The sequence below is a fragment of the Grampus griseus genome (assembly GCF_964374135.1).
Source record: "Grampus griseus genome assembly, chromosome: 1".
NCBI classification, from domain to species: Eukaryota; Metazoa; Chordata; class Mammalia; order Artiodactyla; family Delphinidae; genus Grampus; species Grampus griseus.
The window spans coordinates 67476455-67501042 of record NC_139017.1 but is presented as its reverse complement, the minus strand read 5'-3'; the positions used below and the strand labels follow the sequence as shown (position 1 = coordinate 67501042).

At 43.3% G+C, this 24588-nt stretch overlaps 1 protein-coding gene across 6 annotated transcripts; it reads right to left on the bottom strand.

Annotated features, from left to right (window-relative positions):
* Window positions 1-731: 731 nt before the first annotated feature.
* DEDD (death effector domain containing) lies at window positions 732-11109 on the bottom strand. 6 transcript variants are annotated; one of them, XM_082660078.1, is made up of 7 exons: window positions 10876-11109; window positions 9132-9164; window positions 6881-6984; window positions 2437-2825; window positions 2126-2233; window positions 1667-1813; window positions 732-1111 (listed from the first exon to the last, which is right to left on the bottom strand). In XM_082660078.1, the coding sequence occupies exons 4-7, from the start codon at window positions 2759-2761 to the stop codon at window positions 735-737; spliced, it is 957 nt and encodes a 318-aa protein (XP_082516204.1). In that variant the 5' UTR covers window positions 2762-2825; window positions 6881-6984; window positions 9132-9164; window positions 10876-11109; the 3' UTR covers window positions 732-734. The 6 variants fall into 6 exon arrangements, with proteins under 6 accessions (XP_082516204.1, XP_082516206.1, XP_082516203.1 ...); XM_082660080.1 differs by lacking the exon at window positions 10876-11109 and adding an exon at window positions 10424-10618; XM_082660077.1 differs by lacking the exon at window positions 6881-6984.
* Window positions 11110-24588: the final 13479 nt, after the last annotated feature.

Genomic DNA, 24588 nt, shown 5'->3' with positions numbered 1-24588 from the left:
TCAGCAACCTCTTCTCCATCCACCCTGTGTATGTGTGTACACACACAACACAGCTGGGAGGGCGACTAGGCTGACCTAGTCCGCTTACCTATTACTCCTTTGAAGAGGGTTTGACAAAGAGGGAAAAGGAAGGAGCCACACCAGGCCGAGGTTTCAAGCCATGGAATGGAGGAAACGAGGCAGAGAGGAGCAGCACCAAGGGCCAGAAGAGAGTGGAAAGGGCCACAGCTTCTTTGTTTTTTAAAAATTCTATAATTTGGGAGAGGGTGGTGATTAATTTCCAAAATACACTTCAGAGTCCCACCTTCCACACAGCTCCCTACTGACAGCCCTTTGGTTTCTCAGACAAAATTTAAGAGCCCTCATAAAGCCAGAAGTACTGATAACCCCTCAGTGCACCCAAAAGCAGTGATCACTTCAATCCCTTACAAAGACTATGTTCTATAGACTTTGCTTCTCCCTATACATTTGTCTTATGGCTCAATGGCAAGGTGGCTGTAGAGACACACATGAGGGGTGTAGGTGGAAAAGGGAAACAAAGGGAAGCCCAGGCACATGGGTGCAGGGAGGGGTGGGGAACACCACTTCCATTTTTCATTTGTCTTTTCCTTTAAAAAAAAAAAAAAGGCAGGGGTGTGATTGGTTGGAAGGGTAGAGGACAAACCCCAGAACGGTATGTAAGCTCCAGAGGTGGGTGGTAAGAAGTCCCCCGAGAAGTGAGAAGGGGAAAAAGGTCAGGGCAATGCTTGCAGCATCAAGTTCCTCAGGAGTTTCTGTCGGCCCAGCTCATAGTCCTCCTCGTCCACATTCACCAGCAGCTTGATGGCCTCGTGGCCCACAGCCTGCTTGAGGGAGTCTGTGATGAAGACACCTTTAAGTGCCTCTAGTAATGAGCCATTGATATAGTCGCGCCAGAATGCATCGAGGTAGGTGAGCTCAGAGAACTTGATGTCACAGATGATGGAACCCAGGTCCCGGGACTTGAGGATGGTGTTGGCCTGGTTAAAGCGCTCAAACTGGCGCTCAAGTGGGTCCTGCTTGTTAGAGAAGACGTTGCCCTGCAGAGCAGTCTCATGCTGGCAGTATTCAGCCCGAACCCGCAGTCTGATGTCTGTGGGGAAAAGAAGATATGCAGAAGAGGTTGCAGTTTACAGCCAAGTCTGAAAGGCTTGAACAGCAATAGAACAGAACAGCAGAGTAGCAAAGTTGGGAACATCACCTGACAGCTTCTCTACCTCTTCCCAGGACTAGTTCTTTTCTGTGTACCTCTGAAATCCTTGCCTGAACTCAAGAGGTTCCCTTAAATGGGCCATGCCCAGGTCAGATTACTTCCATCACTCACAAGTAGCACCTTGATTCTAGGAGATATTTTCCTAATTAACAGACACAGAATTTCACTTTAATACTCTATCATGACTTGGGTCATCCTACAATAAGGATGTCATAACAGCATCCCTTTCATCTAGTATTACCTAGAAAGAGTTGAAATGTACTCTGCCACAAAGGTAGAGGAGTTCTCCTCCCAGAGACTATACCATTCAATCTCACTTTGCAACAGCAATCAAACTGAGCCTTACACTGAATAGAATAACTGCCCAGTATTCCAGCAGTTCTTTGTATTTCCCTTCAAGTCTACTCTACCTCTAGAACCCTTGAACTTCCTCACCGCATGTCTGCTTTTCCTTGGGATCTGGTGTCACTGACTTCCGGCGTTTTCGCTGGCTCCCAAGTGTGGCTCTCCCTCGAGCTGGCCGCTTGCTACACATCTGAGGGCCCGAAGTGGGGCAGCACACCACAGGATAGTGGGGAGGCACTGACCAGAGGGTAAAAAGGGAGACATAGTAGGGTAAAAGCAGAAATTCAAACAGTTCACTTGGAATGAGGAAGGATCATTTAGACTTAGCACTAAAAACAGTATCAATGATGTGACCTGAAAGGTGGACACAATGTGGGAACAATTACAGGACCCAGATGAAGCATTAACACCTCATCTGATTTTTTGGGGGCCAGATATGGGTGGGGGGGGGACACTGTCCTTTCATTTAGGCTGGCAAAACTGGGAAAAGATGGGTCCAGTGTCCTCTTTCTTGATTATGGAAATTAGGGGGAGTTAATATTGTCTCACCTGTTTTAGGGGGGTGGGGAGGCCTCGGTTCTGGATCGCTGAGGGCTCTGGGTGTCACATAGCGAATTGATGTCTCTTCCAGATATTTGTCTACAAGATCAGGGCACACTGTAGGGGGAGAGGGGTTCACTCAGGAAAAGATACACCCTTCCCTTCTCCTAGTCCAACCCTCCAATGGGCCTCATAACTTATTCTCCTCAGTACTCCCCAGCGTCAATGCCTCCTTCTGCTTGGACTCCCATGGTGCTCACACAGGGCCGCCCACAGCTCTTCCCTGATTCCAGTGTCCCCAGCCCCCAATGCACCCTCACCAGCCCGTCTCCTCTTGAGGGTGACGTAGGGCAGCAGGTCATGGCGAGTGATGATGCGCAGCAGTTGCAGCACCTGGCGAAAGTTACTCTCATCACAGCGGCCCTGGCGCTCCAGCGCCAATAAGAAGTCACGTCCATTTCGGATGAGGCCACGCTCGTGGTCATCAATGACATCGACAAAGAGGAAGGAAAGAACTCGTACGTCTCTGTGTGTCAGGTGGGTGCCCACGATGTCAAACATGCGATGCAGGCTATACAGCCCATGCTCTTGCTCACCATGCTCTTCGGGCCACACCTGGCTTGCCCTCCGCTTTAGGCCCGCCATGCTGGGGGCTCAGGTGCACAATGCTTTCCAGAATCCCTGCTCAGCAGCTGCAATCCCCACTATACTATAAGGAAAAGGAAAGAACCTGTGAACCACTCAATGTCAGGAATTAGTCATCCATTCCTATATTCCCAGAGCCCAACACAATGCCTGGCACAGTGTAGTGCTTAATAAGCATTTACTAACTTTTACAAAGTATTTATTTATTTATTTTTTTGACTGCACCACATGGCATGTGGGATCTTAGTTCCCCGACCCTTGCATTGGAAGCATGGAGTCTTAACTGCTGGACTGCCAGGGAAGTCCCTACAAAGTACTTATTAAAAAATACAGCCTAGGGCTTCCCTGGTGGCGCAGTAGTTGCAAGTCCGCCTGCCGATGCAGGGGACGCGGGTTCGTGCCCGCGGAGCGGCTGGGCCCGTGAGCCATGGCCGCTGAGCCTGCGCGTCCGGAGCCTGTGCTCCACAACGGGAGAGGCCGCAGCGGTGAGAGGCCTGCGTACAGAAAAAAAAAAAAAAAAAAAAAAAGAATACAGCCTAGAGCTCTGTATATCCAACAGATGCTGCCCTAAGTCCAGATCTTACTGGAGATAGATAGTAACTTCTGCTAAGTAAGACTTGTTAACTGCAATTTTAGCGCTACATATTCAGCAGAATTTTCTATTAAATATTACCCCAATTGTTCCTCTGCCCTCCAAAATACTGCTTTTGGTCCCTTGTGCTCTCCCTGCCAGCACCCCCAATCAATTCATCCCTTAAATGTAGGTGAAATGAGGAGAAGTAGAGAATTCACTCTAAATTCTAATATAGAAGCTGCATCAGATGAACTTAGGGGCCGACAACAGGGAAACTGAAAGCCTTTAGGGTTACACTAGTGTTTTTTATTTATTTATTTATTTTATTTTATTTATTTAAGGCTGTGTTGGGTCTTCGTTTCTGTGCAAGGGCTTTCTCTAGTTGCGGCAAGCAGGGGCCACTCTTCATCACGGTGCGCAGGCCTCTCACTATCGCGGCCTCTCCCGTTACGGAGCACAGGCTCCAGTCGCGCAGGCTCAGTAATTGTGGCTCACGGGCCTAGCTGCTCCGCGGCATGTGGGATCTTCCCAGACCAGGGCTTGAACCTGTGTCCCCTGCACTGGCAGGCAGACTTTCAACTGCTGCACTACCAGGGAAGCCCTAGAACTAGTTTTAATTCTGCCTATTTCAGGACTTCCCTGGTGGCACAGTGGTTAAGAATCCGCCTGCCAATGCAAGGGAAACGGGTTCGATCCCTGGTCCAGGAAGATCCCACATGCCATGGAGCAACTAAGCCTGTGAGCTCCAACTACTGAAGCCCACACATCTAGAGCCCGTGTTCCATAACAAGAGAAGCCACCAAAATGAAGTCTGCGCACCACAACAGTAGCCCCTGCTCGCCGCAACTAGAGAAAAAGACCATGTGCAGCAACGAAGACCCAGCGCAGCCATAAATAACTAAAGAGAAAAAAGAAAAATGGGACTTAAAAAAAAAAAATTCTGCCTATGTCATTAACAAACTGTGTAGCTGTGTGACCTTAAGTCACTTAATTTCAAAGTCTCACTGTCCCCGTCTACAAAACAGGGATGAAAGAAATTACTCCTCGAGTTAAGAATCCAATGAGAAGATGCATGTGAAATCACTGTAAAACTTATCTAAATGGTTAAGAGATTTCAAAGAGATAAGCATCCTAGCCTCTGCAGCCAGACTCATCCCTCCACAAACCTAACCTCATTTTTCCAACAATCAAACCAAGTCCAGGAGAATAAATGCTAAGAAAGTTAATTAAATATCCACCAAAACTCATGGATTTAAAACAATAAACATCACTAAGCTCCTAGGTTGAGCATTGTTGTAAGTCTCCTATGCCACCTGTACTCGCCTGATGTTCACACACCGTTTGGATATGTCACCTTCTAACCTTTCCTCATGGTTGTCATTTACCAATCCCCTGTCAATGACCAATCACAATCCTACATTTATTATATATTTTGGCATTTAATTCACAAAGTTCCTCCATCATCCTGGGTAATATCAGTGACCCAGCCAATAACCAATCCTCAAGTCCAACAACTTTCACCTCCTCTCTAGCCACTACTATTTACTGCCCTGGCAGAGAGTACCACCCAATACTGCTCCACCATCTGACCACAGCCTCCAATCACCCAATCAATTATAAATTCCTGTTGATGCTACTTTCTACTTCTTAAATCTGCCTCACCCTTCCACCTCTACCATGCTGGTTCAGGCCCCAGCAATCTCTCACCTGGATTACTGCAACAGCCACTCTAAGGCTGTTGCAGCCACCAACCCTAACCTGCCTACATCAATCCCCCACGTCCAGCTGAATTATCTAAAACGCACAACTGACCACATCACTTTTCGGCTTAAGACCTCGCTACAGTCCCCTCCTTACCAGTAAGAACACTCCAAACTCCTTACCCAACACACCAAACCTTCCAAGATCAGGCCTTGCCTACTTTGCCAACCTCGTAACTCACTTTTTATTCTCTAACGTTATCCGTTTGTTTATAGTTCATATACGTCATACAATTCATTTCTCTGTAACTTTCTTCAGACTATTCTCCTTGCCTGAATGCCCCTCTCCCTTCTCTTCCACACCCCCCATTACCACCCTTTTTCAGATGGTTAACTCCTACTCATCCTTTAAGAATCAGCTCAGATGCCATCTTCAAATTCATTCTCTACACCCCCATGCTGGTATAAGTAGTCCTTTTCTGTGCTCCTATGGAACACTGTACATATTTCCCTTAAACCATTTATCGAAGTGTACTAAAATCATTTGTGTATTTATTATCCTATTAGATCTTAAGCAACTCATGTAGAGGGCCTAGGTCATTTTCATCTTTATGTGTCTAGTGCCTAGCAATAGATGGAGGCTGGCATATAGTAGGAGTAACCTGTTGTTGAACTGAAATGAATCTCCAAGAGATTACCACAAGCGACACCAATTAAGAAAAAAACTCAACAAAAATCCAAGAGAGAGAGGACCCAATTAAAAGTACATGCAACTCAGGTATCATGCATATACTCTAACTGGCTATAGCCTCCCCCACACTGCAAAACTACCCATACCATAGCATCCTACTCAACAGCGAGACAGGCCGTTCTGTCCATTTTATACTCCAAGAAACTGAGGCTAGGTTAGAAAGAGAATAAAATTATAAACTACTTCAGAAAAGTCAAGCTGTTGGGGACTCAGAAAAATTGAAGAGCAAGTAGGACCTGGTTCTCTCTTTTAATCCTGAAACGAAAGCAGAGAGACTCATACCCTTAAGAAAAGGGGAGGGCTTCCCTGGTGGCACAGTGGTTAAGAATCCGCCTGCCAATGCAGGAGACATGGGTTCGAGCCCTGGTCCGGGAAGATCCCACATGCTGCGGAGCATCTAAGCCCGTGCGCCTCAACTACTGAGCCTGCGCTCTAGAGCCCGCGAGCCACAACTACTGAGCCCACATGCCTAGAGCCCATGCTCCCCAACAAGAGAAGCCGCTGCAGTGAGAAGCCCGCACACTGCCACAACGAGCAGCCCCCGCCTGACGCAACTAAAGAAAGCCCATGCGCAGCAATGAAGACCCAACACAGCCAAAAATAAATAAATAAACAAATAAGAAAAGAAAAAGGGAGGGCCACCCTGTAATCACCTAGCCCCATACCATGGGTTCAGATAGATGGACAGGAAATATAGCCCATATCTAGTTATGAGAGCCCAGATGTCCCACCCAAAGCATGGGAAACAACAGGGAAAATAGCGATTCAACTATTGACTGGTTTTCCTCGTCTCTTCCTCTCGTTTCACCTGCTGCAGTCACTGGCTACAAATAGAGGGGACTGAAGGAAAACAACTTCTTGCTCATAGCAGGTAACATGAGAAAACTGAGTCTCCTTAGAGCCCCTACAACTTCTCCTTGTTCCCTATCCCACCTGTTCCCCTTGGCCAGCTGTTCATTATGTGGATCCCATAAAAAACAGATGGGCAGGTTTCACATTCAACCAATCAGAAGAGCAGGCTGCTTCAGAGCTCCCTAATTCAAAGTGTCCTGACTATAAACCCCAGGAAATTAGGAAATATTGTCCCCACATACCTGGTCACTGGAAAATGAAGCAGAATACAGGGAAGCACTGTGGTCCTAATTGTGTATCAATGGATGCAATTCTACAATAGGTCTCAATCCTGAGGGTTACCTCCCTAGATTTGAGGAAAAAACAGCCACCTTTAAGTCGTAGATCCTAGGCTGGATCAAAGTGACAGGAATTATCAGAGCTTCTAGGTCAGTGGTTCTCAACCAGGAGCGATTTTTGCCCTCCAGGGGAATTCAGCAATGTCTGGAGTCATTTTAGATTGTCATGACTGGGAGGGTGGTAAGGGAGGGTGCTACTGGCGTGCAGTGAGTAAATGCGATGGATGATGCTAAACATCCTATAATGCACAGGACGGCCTCTTACAACAAAGAATTATCTGGTCCAAAATGTCAATAATGCTAAAGATGAGAAAGCCTATTCTAGATGGAGGGTCAAAAGGAGAGACAGCATGTCGCTTCCATCCTATATCTGGAAAAGGAAGTGATTTGGTCCCTCCAACCCAAACCCATCAAACAATATTCCAGAAGAAAAGCCAGTCAGACAAAGACTCATTTAACTTAACTAAGGAGTTCCATCCCACTCCAACCTTGGCTTCTCTATCACCTGCTGTTGCCATTTAGGTGAACAGCAGGTGACAGGACTACACTCCCTTCCGCCCCATCCCAGGAGGTCTAATTTGACCTAGTTCAATCTAAATTTCTGTGCAGATCAGAGAAATGCCATCCTCTGCAAGACAGCCAGAAAGGATCCTGCACTTAAACCTTGCAGCCATCTTTAAAGTCCCAAAACTAGACCAAAAGCAGACCCTTCCTTGTTAGGCTGCTGATCAGACTTATACTGCTTATGCAATGAAGCAAAAAGAGGCAGAAGTTTCCCAAGGCCATGCTTGTCCTTGGGAGAAATGTCAGGAGGCTGGCATGCAGACTAATAGGCAGCCCTCCCCACTTAATTATCATCTAGGATGGTGAGTTCACTCACTCAGCAATCCAGATGGGGGTTCCAAGAATCTATCTAACTTCAGCACTAAAAGAATGTGGCCAACTTCCCCTTAAACCAAAATATACTCAGCTTTCTGTGGCAGTGAATCGAAGGAACTCAGCTTAAATTATACAGAGATCCTAGATGAAAAGTATCAGGGCAGTGAGGAGAATATACCCCCTCTAAAAATGAAGATTAGAAAGAACTTCAGAATCTTGGTGCCTGAAACATCGCCAGATACCAAGAGACAAACACTCCAGTAAACAACAGTCCTGATCCTGCTGGCTGATTTGGGTCTATTTGAGAGCCTAACGTATGGATCACCCTTAATAGGTTCCCAAGACTCATTCTTTATTCTGATGAATTGCTGCATTTCCTGGAGCTGCAGGGTTTTTTGTTGTTCGCTTTCTTTTGGGAGGAGGTCCAAGCCAGCCAAGGGCCAACAAACAATCTATATGTATCTACAGGACTTCCTCTTGACTAATCGTTATCTATTAGATTTCTACTTCCATGCAAAGTCTAGTCTCATCCCAACCAGGGATGAGATCTGTATTTTTTGAGGTACTTGATTCTCTCAGAAGCCCTTAGAAGTCACGTGGAAGAAATAAAAAGAGTGATGTCTCGAAATGAAAACAACAGTCTAGTTTCATCCCAAAAGAACTAGAGGTATTTGACTCTCTCAGAAGCCCTGTGAGAGGGAAAGTCATGTGGAAAATCTAAAAAAGAGTGATGTCTTGAAACTTGAAATGTAAAGGACATGGAAAACCTTAAAGATGACTAAGACGACTACATAAAGAGCTTTCTTGCTGGTAGGACCAAGAAAATGTAACCAAATATCTGGAAGTCAGAATTACAAACTGTGTTTTCAAAATGAAGATTCCAGAACAACTAGGATAAAGAGTAAGCTAGAGGAAAAGCCTTCCCAGGGCAGGTGCCTCCGCAACCCTCCAAGGCCAACATTTAGTAGACACTGTACTAGAGTACAAAGTTCCATATGTTTAAAAATGTTTCTCTCAGAGCTGACCACGAAGGCTAGATAATAACAAAACAAGGCTGGAGTCTTGCCCTAAGACACCTAATTTCTGTTCTCCCTTCCCTCCTACCAATCTCCGGTGACCCAAAGGGACAACGACTGCAACAGATCTTACCCACTGAAAACCCATTTTCCCTGTCAGCTACCCCATTACTGAGCTCAACTCCCAATATGCCATTTCCATTTCATGCCATTTCCACTCCCTTCCATTGTTTGAAAACAATAAAAAGTTCCAGACTTACCTCTGCAAGAAACTTAATTTCCCAGGTCTCTTCCTAGCACAAGGTTCAAAGCCAGCAGCAAAGCAAAAACAAATAAGAGGGGGAAGTGTCAATTTTCAAGCTTTATTTTGAAACCTCAAAGAGGTAGTCAATCTCAGCTGCAAAAATATATAGACAAGCCTAAAGCCATTTCAATTGAAATGATCCACTCCAAGCTAAATGAGAGAACTCACTTCCATCGAAGTCCCCAGGCTTCCCTAACCTTCTATTACCCAATTCACAACACAAAACCAACTCCAAGAATTTCCAGTCTCAGTGGCTTAGGGCAAGAAAGGTCCCAAATTCAACAACTTGTGGGAAAACCAATTATCCTCTGACACCTCACCTGACTCCTCAATTCCTTATGAGGCCCACCTACTTTGTTACAGTATTAACATTGACTTTCATCTTTAGATGAACTAGGAGGAAAGTGGTTACAGCCAAAGAAGGCACTTTCTTTCCGTTACTTCACTTATGAGACCAGAACTATCCTCCAAATTCTCACACACTGTGAGAACAAAATATCCACTGAGGCAGCATCCAGTCAAACATCTACATTTCACCAGGGAACATTTTTTATGTATGAATACTGACCCCCGCTCCTAGCACTTAAACAGCAAAAGAAGGGTCTGGAAACGAAAGCACTCATTTAATTAGCATGGCTGCCTAGACACCACCCTGTGTTTTCTGTTCCCTGCAAACAGCGTTCCAACATAGCATGGCTATTTCCCCATTCTGGCATTGCTAATTGTTTAAAACTAGAAAAGTCCTTTACTCCTTCCACACTCCAGCGATACCAGGCTCCCCATTTTCTCTTCTTTTTGTAACCAGGAAAAACAAGGGAGCAGTAAGCTAGGCAGCTTCTGGAAATCCAGTTGAACCCTCATCCAACCCCAATTCTCCAAATCCACATGACCATTCCCTTCTGCCCTTCCCACCCTAGTAAAAGCTAAAGGCCTGGCAATTAGAATTGGCTGTAACTGATGCTGATTAACTCTGCTCTCTCTTCCTTTCTACAGGGGAAAAGGAAACCCCTGAACCTCTATCACTCGTGCAGCTACACTGTCCTATCTCCCATCCCATTCCCCTTCCTCCCAAACTTTCTTCCTAGTCTCTCACTTTCTCCATTACCTCGTCACACCGACACGCTCTCCATTCCCCAAACCTCCGTCCTCTCCTTTTCCACCCAAATTCTCCCCTAGGCCCTTCCCCCTCCCACCTCCAATTTAACACTTTCAGAACCTCCCCCCAAACGTCTCAAATCCAATCTTCACCTTTTCCCACCTCTCCACAACACCCCTTACAAGAGTCCAGTCCTTCTTCCAACCACATGCCACAAGCCCCCTTCCCCTTCACACCCTCGGCCCCTCGTTCCCGTTCCTACCCCCTCAGCCCGGCGGGACCGCAGCCCCACTCCCCACCTCGGCCTCTCTAATACCCCTAGCCTGGCCCAGCCTCGGCCCTTGTTTACGCCCCTCCCCTGCCCCACTCCTCCGCCTCGACCCTGCCCTCTCCCACAGTTGCCACCTCCCCCGCACGCCCCCCTCGGCCGCTCCCCTCCCCCACCTTGCAGCGTCCCGTCACCTCCCTCTCTTCAGGTTCTCAGGCTAGACGTCGCCACCGCCTCCCCCTCCACTTTCCTTCCCCAAGCCCTTTGCGGCCCCGCCCGGCCCCGCCCCGTCCCGCTCGACTCCCCCTCCCCACTCCGGCCGCCCCGCCGCCTCACTCTCGGCTCAGGCTCGGCGCCGCCATGTTGGATCCATCCGCGCCGCTCTCCCGGGCCTGTCTCACGGCGCCGCATCCGGGCTCCAGCCGCCGCCGCCGCCGCCGCGGGCGTGGGGGAGGGGAGAGGCGGGCGGGGGTGGCTGCATCCTGAACAGCGCCTCCCGGAACCTGGCCGGTTAGTGGCGGCTTCGAGACCATAGTGAGGCATGAGCCGGAGTAGCCATGCTAGTTGAGGGCAGCCTGGCAGCGGCATTAAACGGGAAGTGGATAGCTTCATTTCGGTAGCGGAGAATAGAGATTGGCAGCCATCTTGCTTTGGGGCAAGCTGGCAACGCAAGTTTTTCTTCAGTACGGCTTCAGGGCCGTAGTAAGGCATGAGAGAGGGTTGCGTTCTTGAGTGTGGAAACGTTGGTGGGGTGGGAGCTGTCTGGTGTCGACTTCAGGATCCATTGAAAGACTGCGACTGGCAGCCATGACGCATAAGGGCGGAATATTACGGGGGTCGGATTGCCCCGCGAACTTGGGGGAAGGTTCATGATCTGGGTTTGACCTTTGCTCTGAGCTTCCTGGTAACCCGGACGTTCCGTAAACTTGGGTCCGGAACAGAAAGTGCTTTTCAGATGCCCTCTCGGATTTCACTTTTTGAGCATTTGGTTTTTGAGCACCCACTTCCTGAAGGAAGTGTCGCCTGAGCTGAATACTGGACTGTTGGGAATTGAGGGTGGGGGGCTAGGTACCTTCTGGAGCTGCCAGCAGCCTGGTTTGGTTAAAAGAGAGGTAATAGATGAGTCCCGGAGGTTGAGAGGGGCCTGATTACGCAAGGCCTTGTAAATTAGTTTATTTTTTCCTAAGGGTAATGAATAGGTTTTGAAGAGTCTTAGCAGAGGTGTGAACAAATATATTTGCGTTTTAGAAGGATCACTGGTTGCAATGAGGAGAATGAATTGGAGGGCGTGAAGTTAGAGGCAAGAACAATTGGGAAGCTCTTACCCTGGTAAGAGACTACAGCGGTCTGTCCTCTAGAAGTGGGGCGTGCAGATGGGGAAAAATTGATCGGAAACGGGTATGAGGCTGAGGGAGGAATCCAAGGTATTTCCCAGTGTTCTGGCTTGGGCACCTGGGGAATAATGCCATTTTCATTGTTGTTTGGGGTGGGGGAAGAGTGAGCTTTAGGTGCCTGTGGGATATCCATTAGACAATAGAATATTAGATAAGGTGGGTTGGGAGTCCAAAAGGAAAGTTTGGGGGACGGGAGGCGGCGCGCCCTAGCGTGTGAATATAGAAGGTTGTTGAAGCCATGGAAGTGACTAAGATGGCCTAGAAAGAGGAATTTGAGATGACATAAGGGAAGAGAGAGGAAAAGAGGACATTGAGAAGGAAAGGAAAGAAGAAACCAGGAGAGAAGTATCAAGGAAACTGGTCAGTGTCAAACATAACAGATCAGGTAAGGTGTGGACTAAAATGTGTCCATTGGATTTTGCAACAAGTAAGTCGTTTAGTAATTTTGGAGAAAGCTGTTTCAGAGATACAGTGGGGGTAGAAACAACATTGAGGTAAATTGCGTGACTGGAAAGGCACAGTGTGTAAAGACAATTTCTTCACGGTGTTGACGGTAGAAAGAGACTAGCAGTAGGGTATAGCATAAGGGAGAATTACAAAGAAAGGGAAGGAGTTTTAGATATCTGTGGGACAGCCAGATGGAGATGTCCAAATGGCAGTTGAAGGTACAAATCTAACACATGGGAGAAAATTATATTAAATGGAAAAAAAGCAAGTGCAGAAGAATACTTACATATTTACACAAGCGTTAAAAAATTACCTATGAAGAGTGGGCCTGGGAGGGATGAAACTTATGCTTTTTATTTTAGATTCATCTTTACTGTTTGAATTTGTTTTACTGTATACATAACATATATTACTTTTATAGAAAGCTGCTTTTTAAAAACTCCAATGATGTATAGGCCAGAATTTCGGGATCATGAACATTTCAGTGGTAGCTGAAGCCATAGATTTGGATAAGCTCCCCAGAGAACAGCAGAGGGCTAAGAAGAGTGCCTTGGTGAATTCTAACATTTAAGGCACAAGTAGGAGAGCCCTTGGAGAATCTTTGAAAAGGAACAACCAGTGAGGAAGAAAAACACTGGATCCTAATTGTCACAGAATCAGAAGGAAGAGAGTGTTTCAAGAGGATGGAAGTTATTAAAAGTGTCAGATGTCCCCAGAAAGGCAGCTAACAAGAAAGGTTAAAAGCTAGCTCCAGACTCAGGTTTCTTGGGAACTTGGCATAAAGGTCAAATCCAGATCTTGAACCATCACCAAATATCACGTGGAATTCAACCCCCATGCTGTTCCATCCTTATATATCATGGTTGCCAGTTCCAGTCTTTCAGTGGGTCTTGAAGTCAACACCAGCCAGTTCTGGCACCACTAATATTTCCATAGTCAAGAATGCTTCCTCTCCCATTCTTTACTATGGCCCTTAAGCTGCCAGAAAGAAAAACTTGTGTTGCCAGAAATGGTAAAGTTAAGGAATTGAAAGTAGGAATAGGGGCTTCCCTGGTCGTCCAGTGGTAAAGAATCTGCCTTCCAACGCAGGGGACACGGGCTCGATCCCTAGTCGGAGAACTAAGATTCCCACATGCTGTGGGGCAGCTAAGCTTGCACGCCTCAACTAGAGAGCCCTCATGCTGCAAACTACAGAGCCTGTGCGCCACAACTACAGAGAGAGAAAACGCGCATGCCGCAACTAGAGAGAAGCCCACGCGCACTGCAATGAAAGATGACATATGCCGCAACGAAGACCTGACACAGCCAAAAAATAAAAAATAATAAAATAAATTAATTAATTAAAAACAAAAAAGAAAGTAGGAGTATAAGTTGGAGTTGAGAAGGTCAAAAACTAGCTAATGATCACGTAGATTTTCCTAAAACCACCCAGATAGGAAGAGTTGGCCCAGAGAGGTTATTTAATAGGCACTGGAGTTCTCAGTAAGCATGAGGGATAAAGAGTAGTAGAGCCAAATGTCATAGGCTTTAAAGAAGGAAGAGTTTTTACAAGAGGATGAGAGCACAATCATCTGAAAGTAGCAGTGGATTGCAAAGAGAAGGATGATACCCTGCCACCCTTTCCTACAGGAGTAGAAGAATGAACAACCTCTACTTTACACAGTTGAAGGGAAGAGATATCCATTAGAAAAAGCCAAAAATATCTACCCCCGCTTCACCACCACCCCATACTGGAACTCTGTTCTGTTGTAAACAGCCTCCCCTATATTCTCATTTTCTTCACAGATTACTCGCTAACTTTTCCTAGTGGACGAGTCATCAGGACAGAGGTAGCTAGCTGTGATATATGGAAGGGGGATGTGCCCCACCCACATAAGCCCACAAAAGAGGCAGATGCAGGCACTACTTCTTAAAATAGAATCATGTTCTCTCCCTACCCATGTCCGGAAGTGGTTTGATACTTAGCAATCTTGACATCATGGTAGTAATTCCTTTCCATGAGCCCGTCTCCTAAACTTAACCCAACCCCATTTAGAGGATTAGAGAGGAGAGTCCATGCTGAGGACTCCCTTCTCTAATAGTATGGTGTCCTGTCTGCTCTTTGCAGCCTCTGGGGAAAAGATAGATTGCCTTCTTCACTCAGAATGGAAAGCTAAAGGAAGGACTGGGATTTTTCTTCATTAGGCCTTCAAAGTAATCCCTCTTCCTTTATAGGACTGGAAGGACCTAATCCTTTTCCCTGGGGCCAAACCTTAACTAAATTTTACAAATTCCAGACATTGGGACAGTTGCCTGGCCAGCTGTTCCTAAGTTAGTCCATTCATGACTGCATTTGTAGGAAAGTTTTCTGCTTTGGGGGGGCCCTGGAAATTCACTCTTAAAACGTGAAGCCTTTGGGAATTCCCTGGCAATCCAGTGGTTAGAACTCCGTGCTTCCATTGCAGGGGGCACAGGTTTGATCCGTGGTCAGGGAAGTAAGATCCCGCATGCCACGCTGCGTGGCCAAAACAAAAGACAGACAAACAAAAAACGTGAAGCCTTGAGATATAATAGGTGCTGAAGAGATCATAATGCCAATAAAGAGAGCTGAGCAGATTTCCTGAGGTGAAATGGGATAAATACTAACTAAACCAAGGAGACGGGCACTCTCATGCCCAGCACTGAGAAAAAATATTTCAAACACTAAGATTTTTTGTTAGGTGTAGCTAAGCAGCTGTTCCCCTTTGGCTTAAACTGTACATCATCTCTGCAGTTAAAGCAAAAACTTCATCTCTTGCCTGATGTTCTTTTTCCACCCTCTCCTTCAACTAAAAACTCGAGAAAACTCTCAGAAGATTGAGAACCCTATGTAGGATTCTCCTGTTCCTCCGCCTTTCATGTCTCTTCCTTTATATCAGTTCCTGTCTCTTCCTTGGAGCCTCAGCTGAGATAACATCCCTCCAGCTTTCAAAGATGGGCCCCTCCAACTGGACTCTGAATCCCATTCTTTTCTGCTTCTCAATACACTCTCTTCCCACAATTATCTCTTCCTTCACTAGAATCATTAAACTGACATCCTTCAGCTACCTTTCACATGCTCCCATTTCCAGTATGTCCTGCACTTAATTCTCAATTCACTCTAATTTTCAGTGGTTAGAAACGCCTTTTTTTTTTCCTGTACTTAGAAAAATCTCTTTGTAAGTTCCATTTATTGGTCCTATTTTTTTTTTCCTCTGGATCAACACATCAGAGCTAAATGTCAGCCCTTCAGATAGCTACTATGTCCCTACTAAATATTTTTTTCCCAGTCAATGGTACTGCCAATTCAAATTATAGTAGATCTCTTATCTTTTTTAATCTGAATACTCTTTTGAGGTTGCTGGTCCCAGTCCATGCTGTTCCCCAGCTCTGCCAGAATTAAAATCTTTTTAAACCAGATGTCCCCTTAAGGAATTCTATACCCTGTTAGCAACCTATTGTCACAAGTATCCTCTTGACTCTTCCAGGCCCACTCTGATCCCTATGTCCCTGCCTGGGCTTTCCTCTTGAACTTTATCCTACAATGACTTGATGACCTGACAGTCCTCTCTAGGTCTTGGTTTCCCATTAACTCCAAGCTGCTCTAGCTACTCATTTTCACCCAAGCATCGTACTTGCTCCTAATTTCAGTTGTACTTCAAACCTAGCTGTAAGCCCTTAGCTAGAATTCCAGTGTCTGCTGGCTCCTGAATAGAAGAGTAGGGACCACAGTCAGTCACTGAATCCTAATGATCTGCTGTCCAAAATTCTCCTTAGCCTGTTCCCTTCATTTGCCAGCTCTGACCCTCACTAATATGACTTCGGGCAAGTTCCTTCTCTGAGCTTTTTTTCTCATCTGTAAAAAGGGCAAATATAAAATAACATCCATATCATAGGTCCCTGTTTTAATGATTATATTAAATAATATATGTGCAGTGTCAACACAGGGCCTAGCTCATTGTGAGCAGCGGATAAATGTTACCTAATATTTATATATAACAATTTTCACCAGGTTTCAGAAATTCAGGAGGTTCTTTGTTAATGCTCTCTGCTGCCCCCATGGGGATGATTTTTCCAAGTCATTGGATATCCCACAGGTAGGCCATGACAAAAACAGCCCTGTTTTACCAACCCCACCAGCTAATTAGAGAATTAATTCTCTTTGGTTGGTTGTTCAGTCAAATAAAAATGATTCTATATTCTAGCAAATTCACTACCTTTTTCAAAGAACATATCAGGAAACTTATGTTTTCCTGAAGTCAAGATGTACTGTCTCTATGATGTTCTAGTCTGTTAATCTAGTAACACTGACAAGGAAAGTCATTCAGTCATTTACTTAATAAATATACGTTAGGCATTTACTAATGTCAAGTACTGTGATAGGCATATAGGATAGGATACAGAGTGGTGAACAAAGCAGACATGGTCCATGTCTTCATGGAGTTTACAGTTTACATGGGTAGGCTGACACTAAGGAAGAAAATAGCAAATATATCATTTTAATTTGAGATAGGTGCTATGAAGGAAAAGAACAGAATGCTGTGACAGAAAAATGAATGATCAGGGAAAGCTCTCTTTGAGGAGGTTACATGGAAGCTGAGACCCAAAGGACCCAAAGGAGCCAGCCTTCTTGAAGAAAAGGGAGGAATATCCCAGGCTGAGAGGATACCTGCTAAAGGCCCAAAGGCAAGGAAGAGCCGACACCTTGGGAGACTGAATCACATCGCCATGAACCACTGTAGGCATCTGGGGATCGCTGCTTTCTTTTCTATTCATAAAATACTCTTTAATAACTTCTACAGTTTGACTAAGAATCAATAATCTTAAGTTTTTTAGTTTCCAGAATTCACCATCTAGAATTTCCCTCTTTGAAAATGTGGACATTTGCTATATTGTGTGTTCCTCAGATGACCTAGACAGAAAACAATTTCACTTACAAATATTTCTCATTTCTAGAATACCATGTGTGCAGGCCCTGAACTCATTTAAAATACTAAGAATCCTGTTACCATTTTAGCTAATCATTAGTGAACTTATAACTAACAAAAAGACTTTTCCTAACTCATTTTACCTCATTTCTTAATGTTTTCTTCCAAGCCTTAGCTATTTGTAAACATTTTATATAGCTAAAATAATAATGTAATTATTATTGCAGATGATAGCTTATTTACATAGATATAATCATGAGAATCAACTTTAAAATTATTACTAGAATTTAGTAAAGTGGTGGTTGGGAGGGGAAGTAACATGCAGAAATAAATATCCCTTATATATAAACAATAAATTAAAGGTATAATCAAAAAAAGACCCAATAGTGACAAGTCAGATAAAATACCTAGGAATAATTAACAAGAATGGGCAAGATCTGTATGAATGAAAAGAAAAATTTTTTCCCCGTGCCGCATAGCTTGCAGGATCTTAGTTCCCTGACCAGGGATTGAACCTGTGTCCTTGGCAGTGAAAGCACAGAGCTCTAACCAGTAGGCAGCCAGGGAATTCCCAGTATGAATGAAATTTTAAAATGCTACCCACGGGCTTCCCTCGTGGTGCAGTGGTTAAGAATCCGCCTGCCGATGCAGGGGACACGGGTTCGAGCCCTGGGCCAGGAAGATCCCACACACCATGGAGCAACTAAGACCGTGCGCCACAACTACTGAGACTGTGCTCTAGAGCCCACGAGCCACAGCTACTGAAGCCCACGTGCCTAGAGCCCCCGTGCTCCACAACAAAAGAAGCCACCACAATGAGAAGCCTGCGCACTGCAACAAAGAGTAGCACATGCGCAGCAACGAAGACCCAATGCAGCAAAACTAAATAAATAAATGTATAAATAAATTAAATAAAATAAAATGCTACCCACATAAAAGAGAACTTGATCAAACGGAAAATAATATCATGTTCTTGGATAGACCCAAATACGTGAGGAAATTTTGTATTGATAAAGGTGTCACCTTAGATCAGTGGAAAGATTATACATACCCTTTAAAATTACTTTCACATGTATTAATAGCCAATCGTAATTAATATAAAATACTAGAAACTATCTAAAACGTAACGGTACAGGGACTTCCCTGGTGGTGCAATGGTTAAGAATCCGCCTGCCCACGTAGGGGACACGGGTTCAAGCCCTGGTCCGGGAAGATCCCAAATGCCATGGAGCAACAAAGCCCGTGTGCCACAACTACTGAAGCTCGCGCACCTAGAGCACATGCTCCACAACAAGAGAAGCCACCACAATGAGAAGCCCGCACACCACAACGAAGAGTAGCCCCCGCTTGCCGCAACTAGAGAAAGCCCACATGCAGCAACGAAGACCCAATGCAACCAAAAATTAATTAATTTTAAAAATTTTATTAAAAAAATAAATAAAACATAATGGTTCAAAAAGGTTGAAAGTAAAAGAATTGGAAAAGGTATACTGTGCAAATATAAACCCAAAGGAAATTATATAATAACAGATACAGTAGACTTGAAAGCAAAAGCATTACTAGAAATAAACAAGGGCACTTCATATCAGCAAGTCCAATTTACCAGGAAGTTTTAAATTTGTATGCACTTAACTTCATATTATATAGAGCAACAGAGCTACAAGGAAAAAAATAGACAAATTCACTATCATAATAGGAGATTTAATATACTGCTGTCATCCACTGATAGAGGATACCTCTTTCAGAACCAGTAGACACCCCCCAAAAAAATTAGTAAGGATATAAAAAATAACATGAGCAGCAAATTTGACTCAACAAGCAGATATATAGTCACTGTACTCCAAAACTTTAAATTACAAATTATTTTCAAGCACACTTGAAACATTTTTAAAACTGACCATAGTGTGCCATAAGGCAAATTTTAACAAATTTCAAAGTATTAAAATTATACAAAGTGTGTTTCTTGATTTGTAGTTAAGCTACAAATCAGTAACAAAAAAGTAACTAGAAGTTGTGAAATACACTACTTCTAAGTAACCCCCCAAAAAATCACAATTGGAGTTAGAAAATAATTTGAACTGAATGACAATAAAAATATTACATACCAAAACTTAGATGTAACTAAAGCTGTGCTTACAGGAAAATGTATAGTCTTAAGTGCACATATTAAGAAAAAAGAAAAGCTGAAAGTTCATAAGCTTTGCATCCATTTCAAGAACCTATATAACACAAAGCAACTATACTCCAGTAAAAATTAATTTAAAAAAAAGAACCTATATAACAGTAAATTAAACCCAAAGAAAGCAGAAGAAAGAAAATGTGCACATAGAGATGTCTGGAAGGATGTATACTTAAAATGATAGAAGTTTTTGTCTCGGGGTAGGATTTTGAATTAATTTTATTTTTCCGTATTGTTTAAATAAGCTGGAACAAACAAAGTCATTTTCATTTTAAGAGAAAAAGTACTAGAGGAAAACATGGGATAATTTTTTTAAAATAATATAAACTGTTGTGGTGACTCAACACCAGAAGTTATAAGCAAAAAAGACTGGTAGACTTGACCTCATGTATGAAAATTTTCCACATGGTTAAAAATACTTTGAACAAAAGCAAAGACAGATGACTAACTGGGAAAAATATTTACAACTCATCACAAACGGCTAACCTCTTTAATATATATATTTTTTAAACTCATACAAATAAGTAAGAAAAAATGAATGACAATTAAAAAGGAGCAAAGGATATAAGAATTTACAGAAAAGGAAATACAAATGGATCCTAAACATATGAAAAGATATTCAGCCTTACTCATAATAAGAGAAATGGATATTAAAATTGTCTTGAGATTCCATTTCAATCATGAAATTGGCAAAAACAACTCTGATTTTTTGAGGGCGAGCGGTGGGGAAACTTGTCATTTTATATATTGCTAATAGTAATACAAATTGGTTTAATCTTTCTAGAGGCAAATTGGCAATATTTAACAAAATTTAAAATACACAAATCTTTTGAGGCAACAGTTCCATATCTAAGTATTTATTACATATGTACAAAATGATGAGTAGGCAAGGCTATTAACTGCAGCACTGTTCGTAATAGCAAAAGACAACCTAAATAAACATCCTGAGGGTCTTGTTGAATAAATTATGGTAGATCCATACAATGGGATGCATCTACAAAAGAAGAAAGAGGGGGAGGGGGGGAAGAATGAGGTAGTTTTGTATGTATTAATATAGAACAGCCTCCAAGATATATTATTCAGTGAAAAAAGCAATGTGCAGAAATGTGAATAGTATGCTATGATTTTTATAAAATGTTTTAAAAGAATGTGTGTGTGTACATATTGGTAAGTGCATAGAGTATATCTGGAAGGATATACAAAAAACTAGTTGGAGGGGAGAGGCCCCTGGGGAAGGGAACTAGCCAAGGAATGAGATAAGAGGGAGACAACATTTCACTCTATATCCTTTTGTATCTTTTGAATTTTGAGCAGGTGTATGTATTACCTATTCAAAAGTAAATATTTTAAAACCATATCTATGTACAATTTTGTGTTCTGATTTTACACTTATTTTATAAATATTTCTCTATAGCATATTCCATATAGTTAATATAACATTAACAGTTTCTAGGAGCTTTCTTCCCTCTTCTGTTATAAATAATGATCTAGATATTTTGTGTCATTAATATAATACTATATTCCCTCATGCCTTCCTGCCTTACACATGTTCTTCTTTCTGCTTAGAATGCCATACTTACCCTGCTCTCTCCTTGCCCGCACATTCAATGTGCTCATCCTAACAGTTCCAGTTCAAATACTAACAGCCTTACCTGATTCTCAGGAATACTTACTCAGACAGTACTTTGTATACCTCCAGAATAGAGATTTTTTATTTTATGGTAATTGACTGCTTGTTAGTTTTTCCTCCCCAAAGAATACGTCTTTTCATCTTTGTTAACCAAATCCTCTGACACTCCCAACCCTTGCCAAGATCTTACTAGCTAGTAGGTTGCAGTTAAAGTCCATAGTTGCAAAATCTCTAGGGATGATACCAACACCTCAGAGGGTCCTGTGCACACATCAGCCCATTCCAGGGAGGGGGTTTGTTATCTCATTTATGTCCCTGCAGCCCTACCGTTTGTTCCTGCAGTCTCTCTTGGTGTTTTCAGAAACACTGGTTCATTACTGATAGCTGTCTTCCCTTTTAGGGCCGTGAATAGCCCCTGCCACCACCTCCATCCCCTCAGATCACTGGTGCTAATTTCACATTGGCCTGGAAATGGTAGAAAGCTGGTTAAGGATGTGATTTCTAGAGCCAGACTGTGCTTGGGCTTGAATTCCAATTCTACCATTTAGTGTCTGTGTGATATAGGGCTTTCTTTCATTGAACCTGACTTCCTCAGTTTCCTCAAATGTAAATGAGGCTAATGAAAGTAATTATCTTAAGGTTGTTGCCAGAATTAAAGGATCTCATTTTTAAAAACGTTTAGGACAGTGCCTAGCACACAGTAAGCATTGTATAAATGTTAGTTTTTATCATTCACTTTACCAAGTTCTCTAAGTGTGAAACTAATTCCCCACGTCATAACAGAGATCAGGTTACAGTTTACAAGAATTCTTTGCTGAAGTCTCCAGAATAATTAAAGGCAATCATAAAGGAGAAAATTTTACAAAAGTGGCCACTCATCTACACTGATCCTCTATAGCAGCAGTCCCCAACCTTTTTGGCACCAGGGACCGGTTTCATGGAAGACGATTTTTCTACGGACCGGTGCGGGGTGGGGTGGGGAGGGGTTCAGGCGGTAGTGCGAGCGACGGGGAGCGGCAGATGAAGCTTTGCTCACTCGCTGTTCATCTGCTGTGTGGCCCAGTTCCTAACAGGGTGCGGACCGGTGCCGGTCCACGGCCCCAGGGGCTTAGGGACCCCTGCTCTATAGGGTGGCTCCCTCCCTGTAGGAGAACCAGTATTTCCCTCACCATTCTGAGTAATATTCCAGAATATCAGAGTCCAGACTAACCCCTTAAAGACCAGAAGGAGGAAAATTTTTAATTCATTTCCTAATCCAAGGTTTATTTTCCTAATACAATATTTATTTCTCCTTTTGTCCCAGGAGCTACCTTTCTCCATGATGACTGACAATGGGATTTTCAACTACTTTCAGAGGCTCCCTCATGTACTCAACAGTACTATCCCATCAAAACCATGGTCTGACGTTAGTGTGTTTCCCAGAATTGAGTTTTCCGATCAATTCTGTCAGGTTCCTTTTTATAGCTGTTTTAGGACAATTTCCATGAGGGCAAGGACTCTGCCTGCCTTGTGCACTACGGTATTTCCAATGCCTGAATGTAGTAAGAACTCCATAAACACATGAATTGTGTATGAATGAGCCCTTCCTTTGAAAAACGATGAAGCTCAGGCCTACACACTCTTCTTTCAGTCTTCTCAACCTTAGCTTCTGATCTCTTGTGAGAATTACTTAAAGCAAGAATCAGCTAAATTGATAATTTAAAAAGAAACTTCTCTAAAGAAGGTTCTCTCTCCAGAGATGCAACTATGCTTACAATAGAGACAGCTGTCGTGCATTATGAACTCTGCTTTACAAAGTGGTCTAATAAGGTGATTTTCAAAAAAAAAGGTAAGATGCAGATTTAAGGTGACAGCTTGTCTGATGCTTACCTAACTCATCAAGATATTCCTTTATTTTAAAAATATTGATTGAGCACTTACTTTGTGCCAGGCATTACAGTATTATTGTATGAACAAGACTGACACACAGTCTCTACTGTGAGCTTACAGTCTTTCAAGACAATTAAACAATAAAGTGTGATGTGTTGTTACCATAGGGGAAGTATTCTAAGGCTAGAGGTCTTCTGCCTGCACTTGAACAAGAGCAGCTCTGCACTGATCATTTTTATATTTTGAGATTCCAAGTGAGATTTGTTGTTGTTGTTGTTAACCTGGCTCCAGTATTACAAAAAGTTTGAAAATTACTGCCATATATATATATATATATGTATATATATACACATACATATATATATATAAATTTATTTATTTTTACTTATTTATTTGTGACTGCATTGGGTCTTTGTTGCTGTGCACAGGCTTTCTCTAGTTGCGGCGAGCAGGGCCTACTCTTCGTTGCAGTGCGTGGGCATCTCATTGCAGTGGCTTCTCTTGTTGCGGAGCACGGACTCTAGGCACGCAGGCTTCAGTAGTTGTGGCATGCAGGCTCAGTAGTTGTGGCTCACGGGCTCTAGAGCACAGGCTCAGTTGTTGTGGCGCATGGGCTCAATAGTTGTGGCTCACGGGCTTAGTTGCTCCGCGGCATGTGGGATCTTCCCGGACCAGGGCTTGAACCCGTGTCCCCTGCATTGGCAGGCGGATTCTTAACCACTTAACCACCAGGGAAGCCCTGCCATATATTTAATGTGAATTTCATTCTGAAAATCTATTATGTGAATGAATGAAGAGACACTGCATATATAGTTACAATCACCCTATAAGCATTACTATCCTCCTTTTATAGGGGAGAAAATGCAGTTCACAGAGTAACTCTCCAAAGTCTTTTCCCCCCCGCAGTTTTACTTCACATAGTTTACACATGTGTGGTTAAGAATGCTTAAGATCTACTCTCAGCAACTTTCAAACATACGATACCATTTTATTAATTATAGTCACCATGCTGTACATTAAATCCTCAGAATTTATTCTTTTTATAACTGAGAGTTCGTATCCTTTGACCTACGTTTCCCCATTTCTCTCTCCCCCGTCTCTAAAGTCTTATGACAATTAAATTGCAAGGCTCATTCCGAATCTCTGCACTCTACCACACCACAGGGCCTACACCCTAAATGGAATAAATCTTTATTTCTCTAGGAGAAAGAACTCTAGTGAGATATTACAAGCTTTGCCTTACCCTTATCCAATATCCAATATTTCAAAGAAAGAAATATATAGCATGCAAATAAAAGACAAAAACCACATCATCATCTCAGTGAATAAACAAAAAGCGTTTGGGAAAAAAATCCATATCCATTCATGATAAAAACCTTCAACACTAGGAAGAGAAGGGAACTTCCTTAACTTGATAAAGGGCATCCACGAAAAGCCTACAGGTAACATCACACTTAAGGAAGAGACAATGCTTTCCCTTCTAAAATCAGAACAAGACAAGGTTGTCTCATCTCAACACTGTACTGGAGTTTTCAGCCATTAGAAATTAAAGTTGTAGATAGACTATAGAATTGATGATTAATGGGATTTGATCCAAAATTACTG

What these genes read in the sequence shown, in the direction of transcription:
- DEDD (XM_082660078.1), bottom strand. Translation starts at nt 2,761, where the DNA reads ATGGCGGGCCTAAAGCGGAGGGCAAGCCAGGTGTGGCCCGAAGAGCAT. An exon ending in CCTCAAGAGGAGACGGGCTG is followed by an intron (nt 2,234 to 2,436) that starts GTGAGGGTGCAT and finishes CTCCCCCTACAG; the next exon opens with TGTGCCCTGATCTTGTAGAC. An exon ending in CAAGGAAAAGCAGACATGCG is followed by an intron (nt 1,112 to 1,666) that starts GTGAGGAAGTTC and finishes TTTTCCCCACAG; the next exon opens with ACATCAGACTGCGGGTTCGG.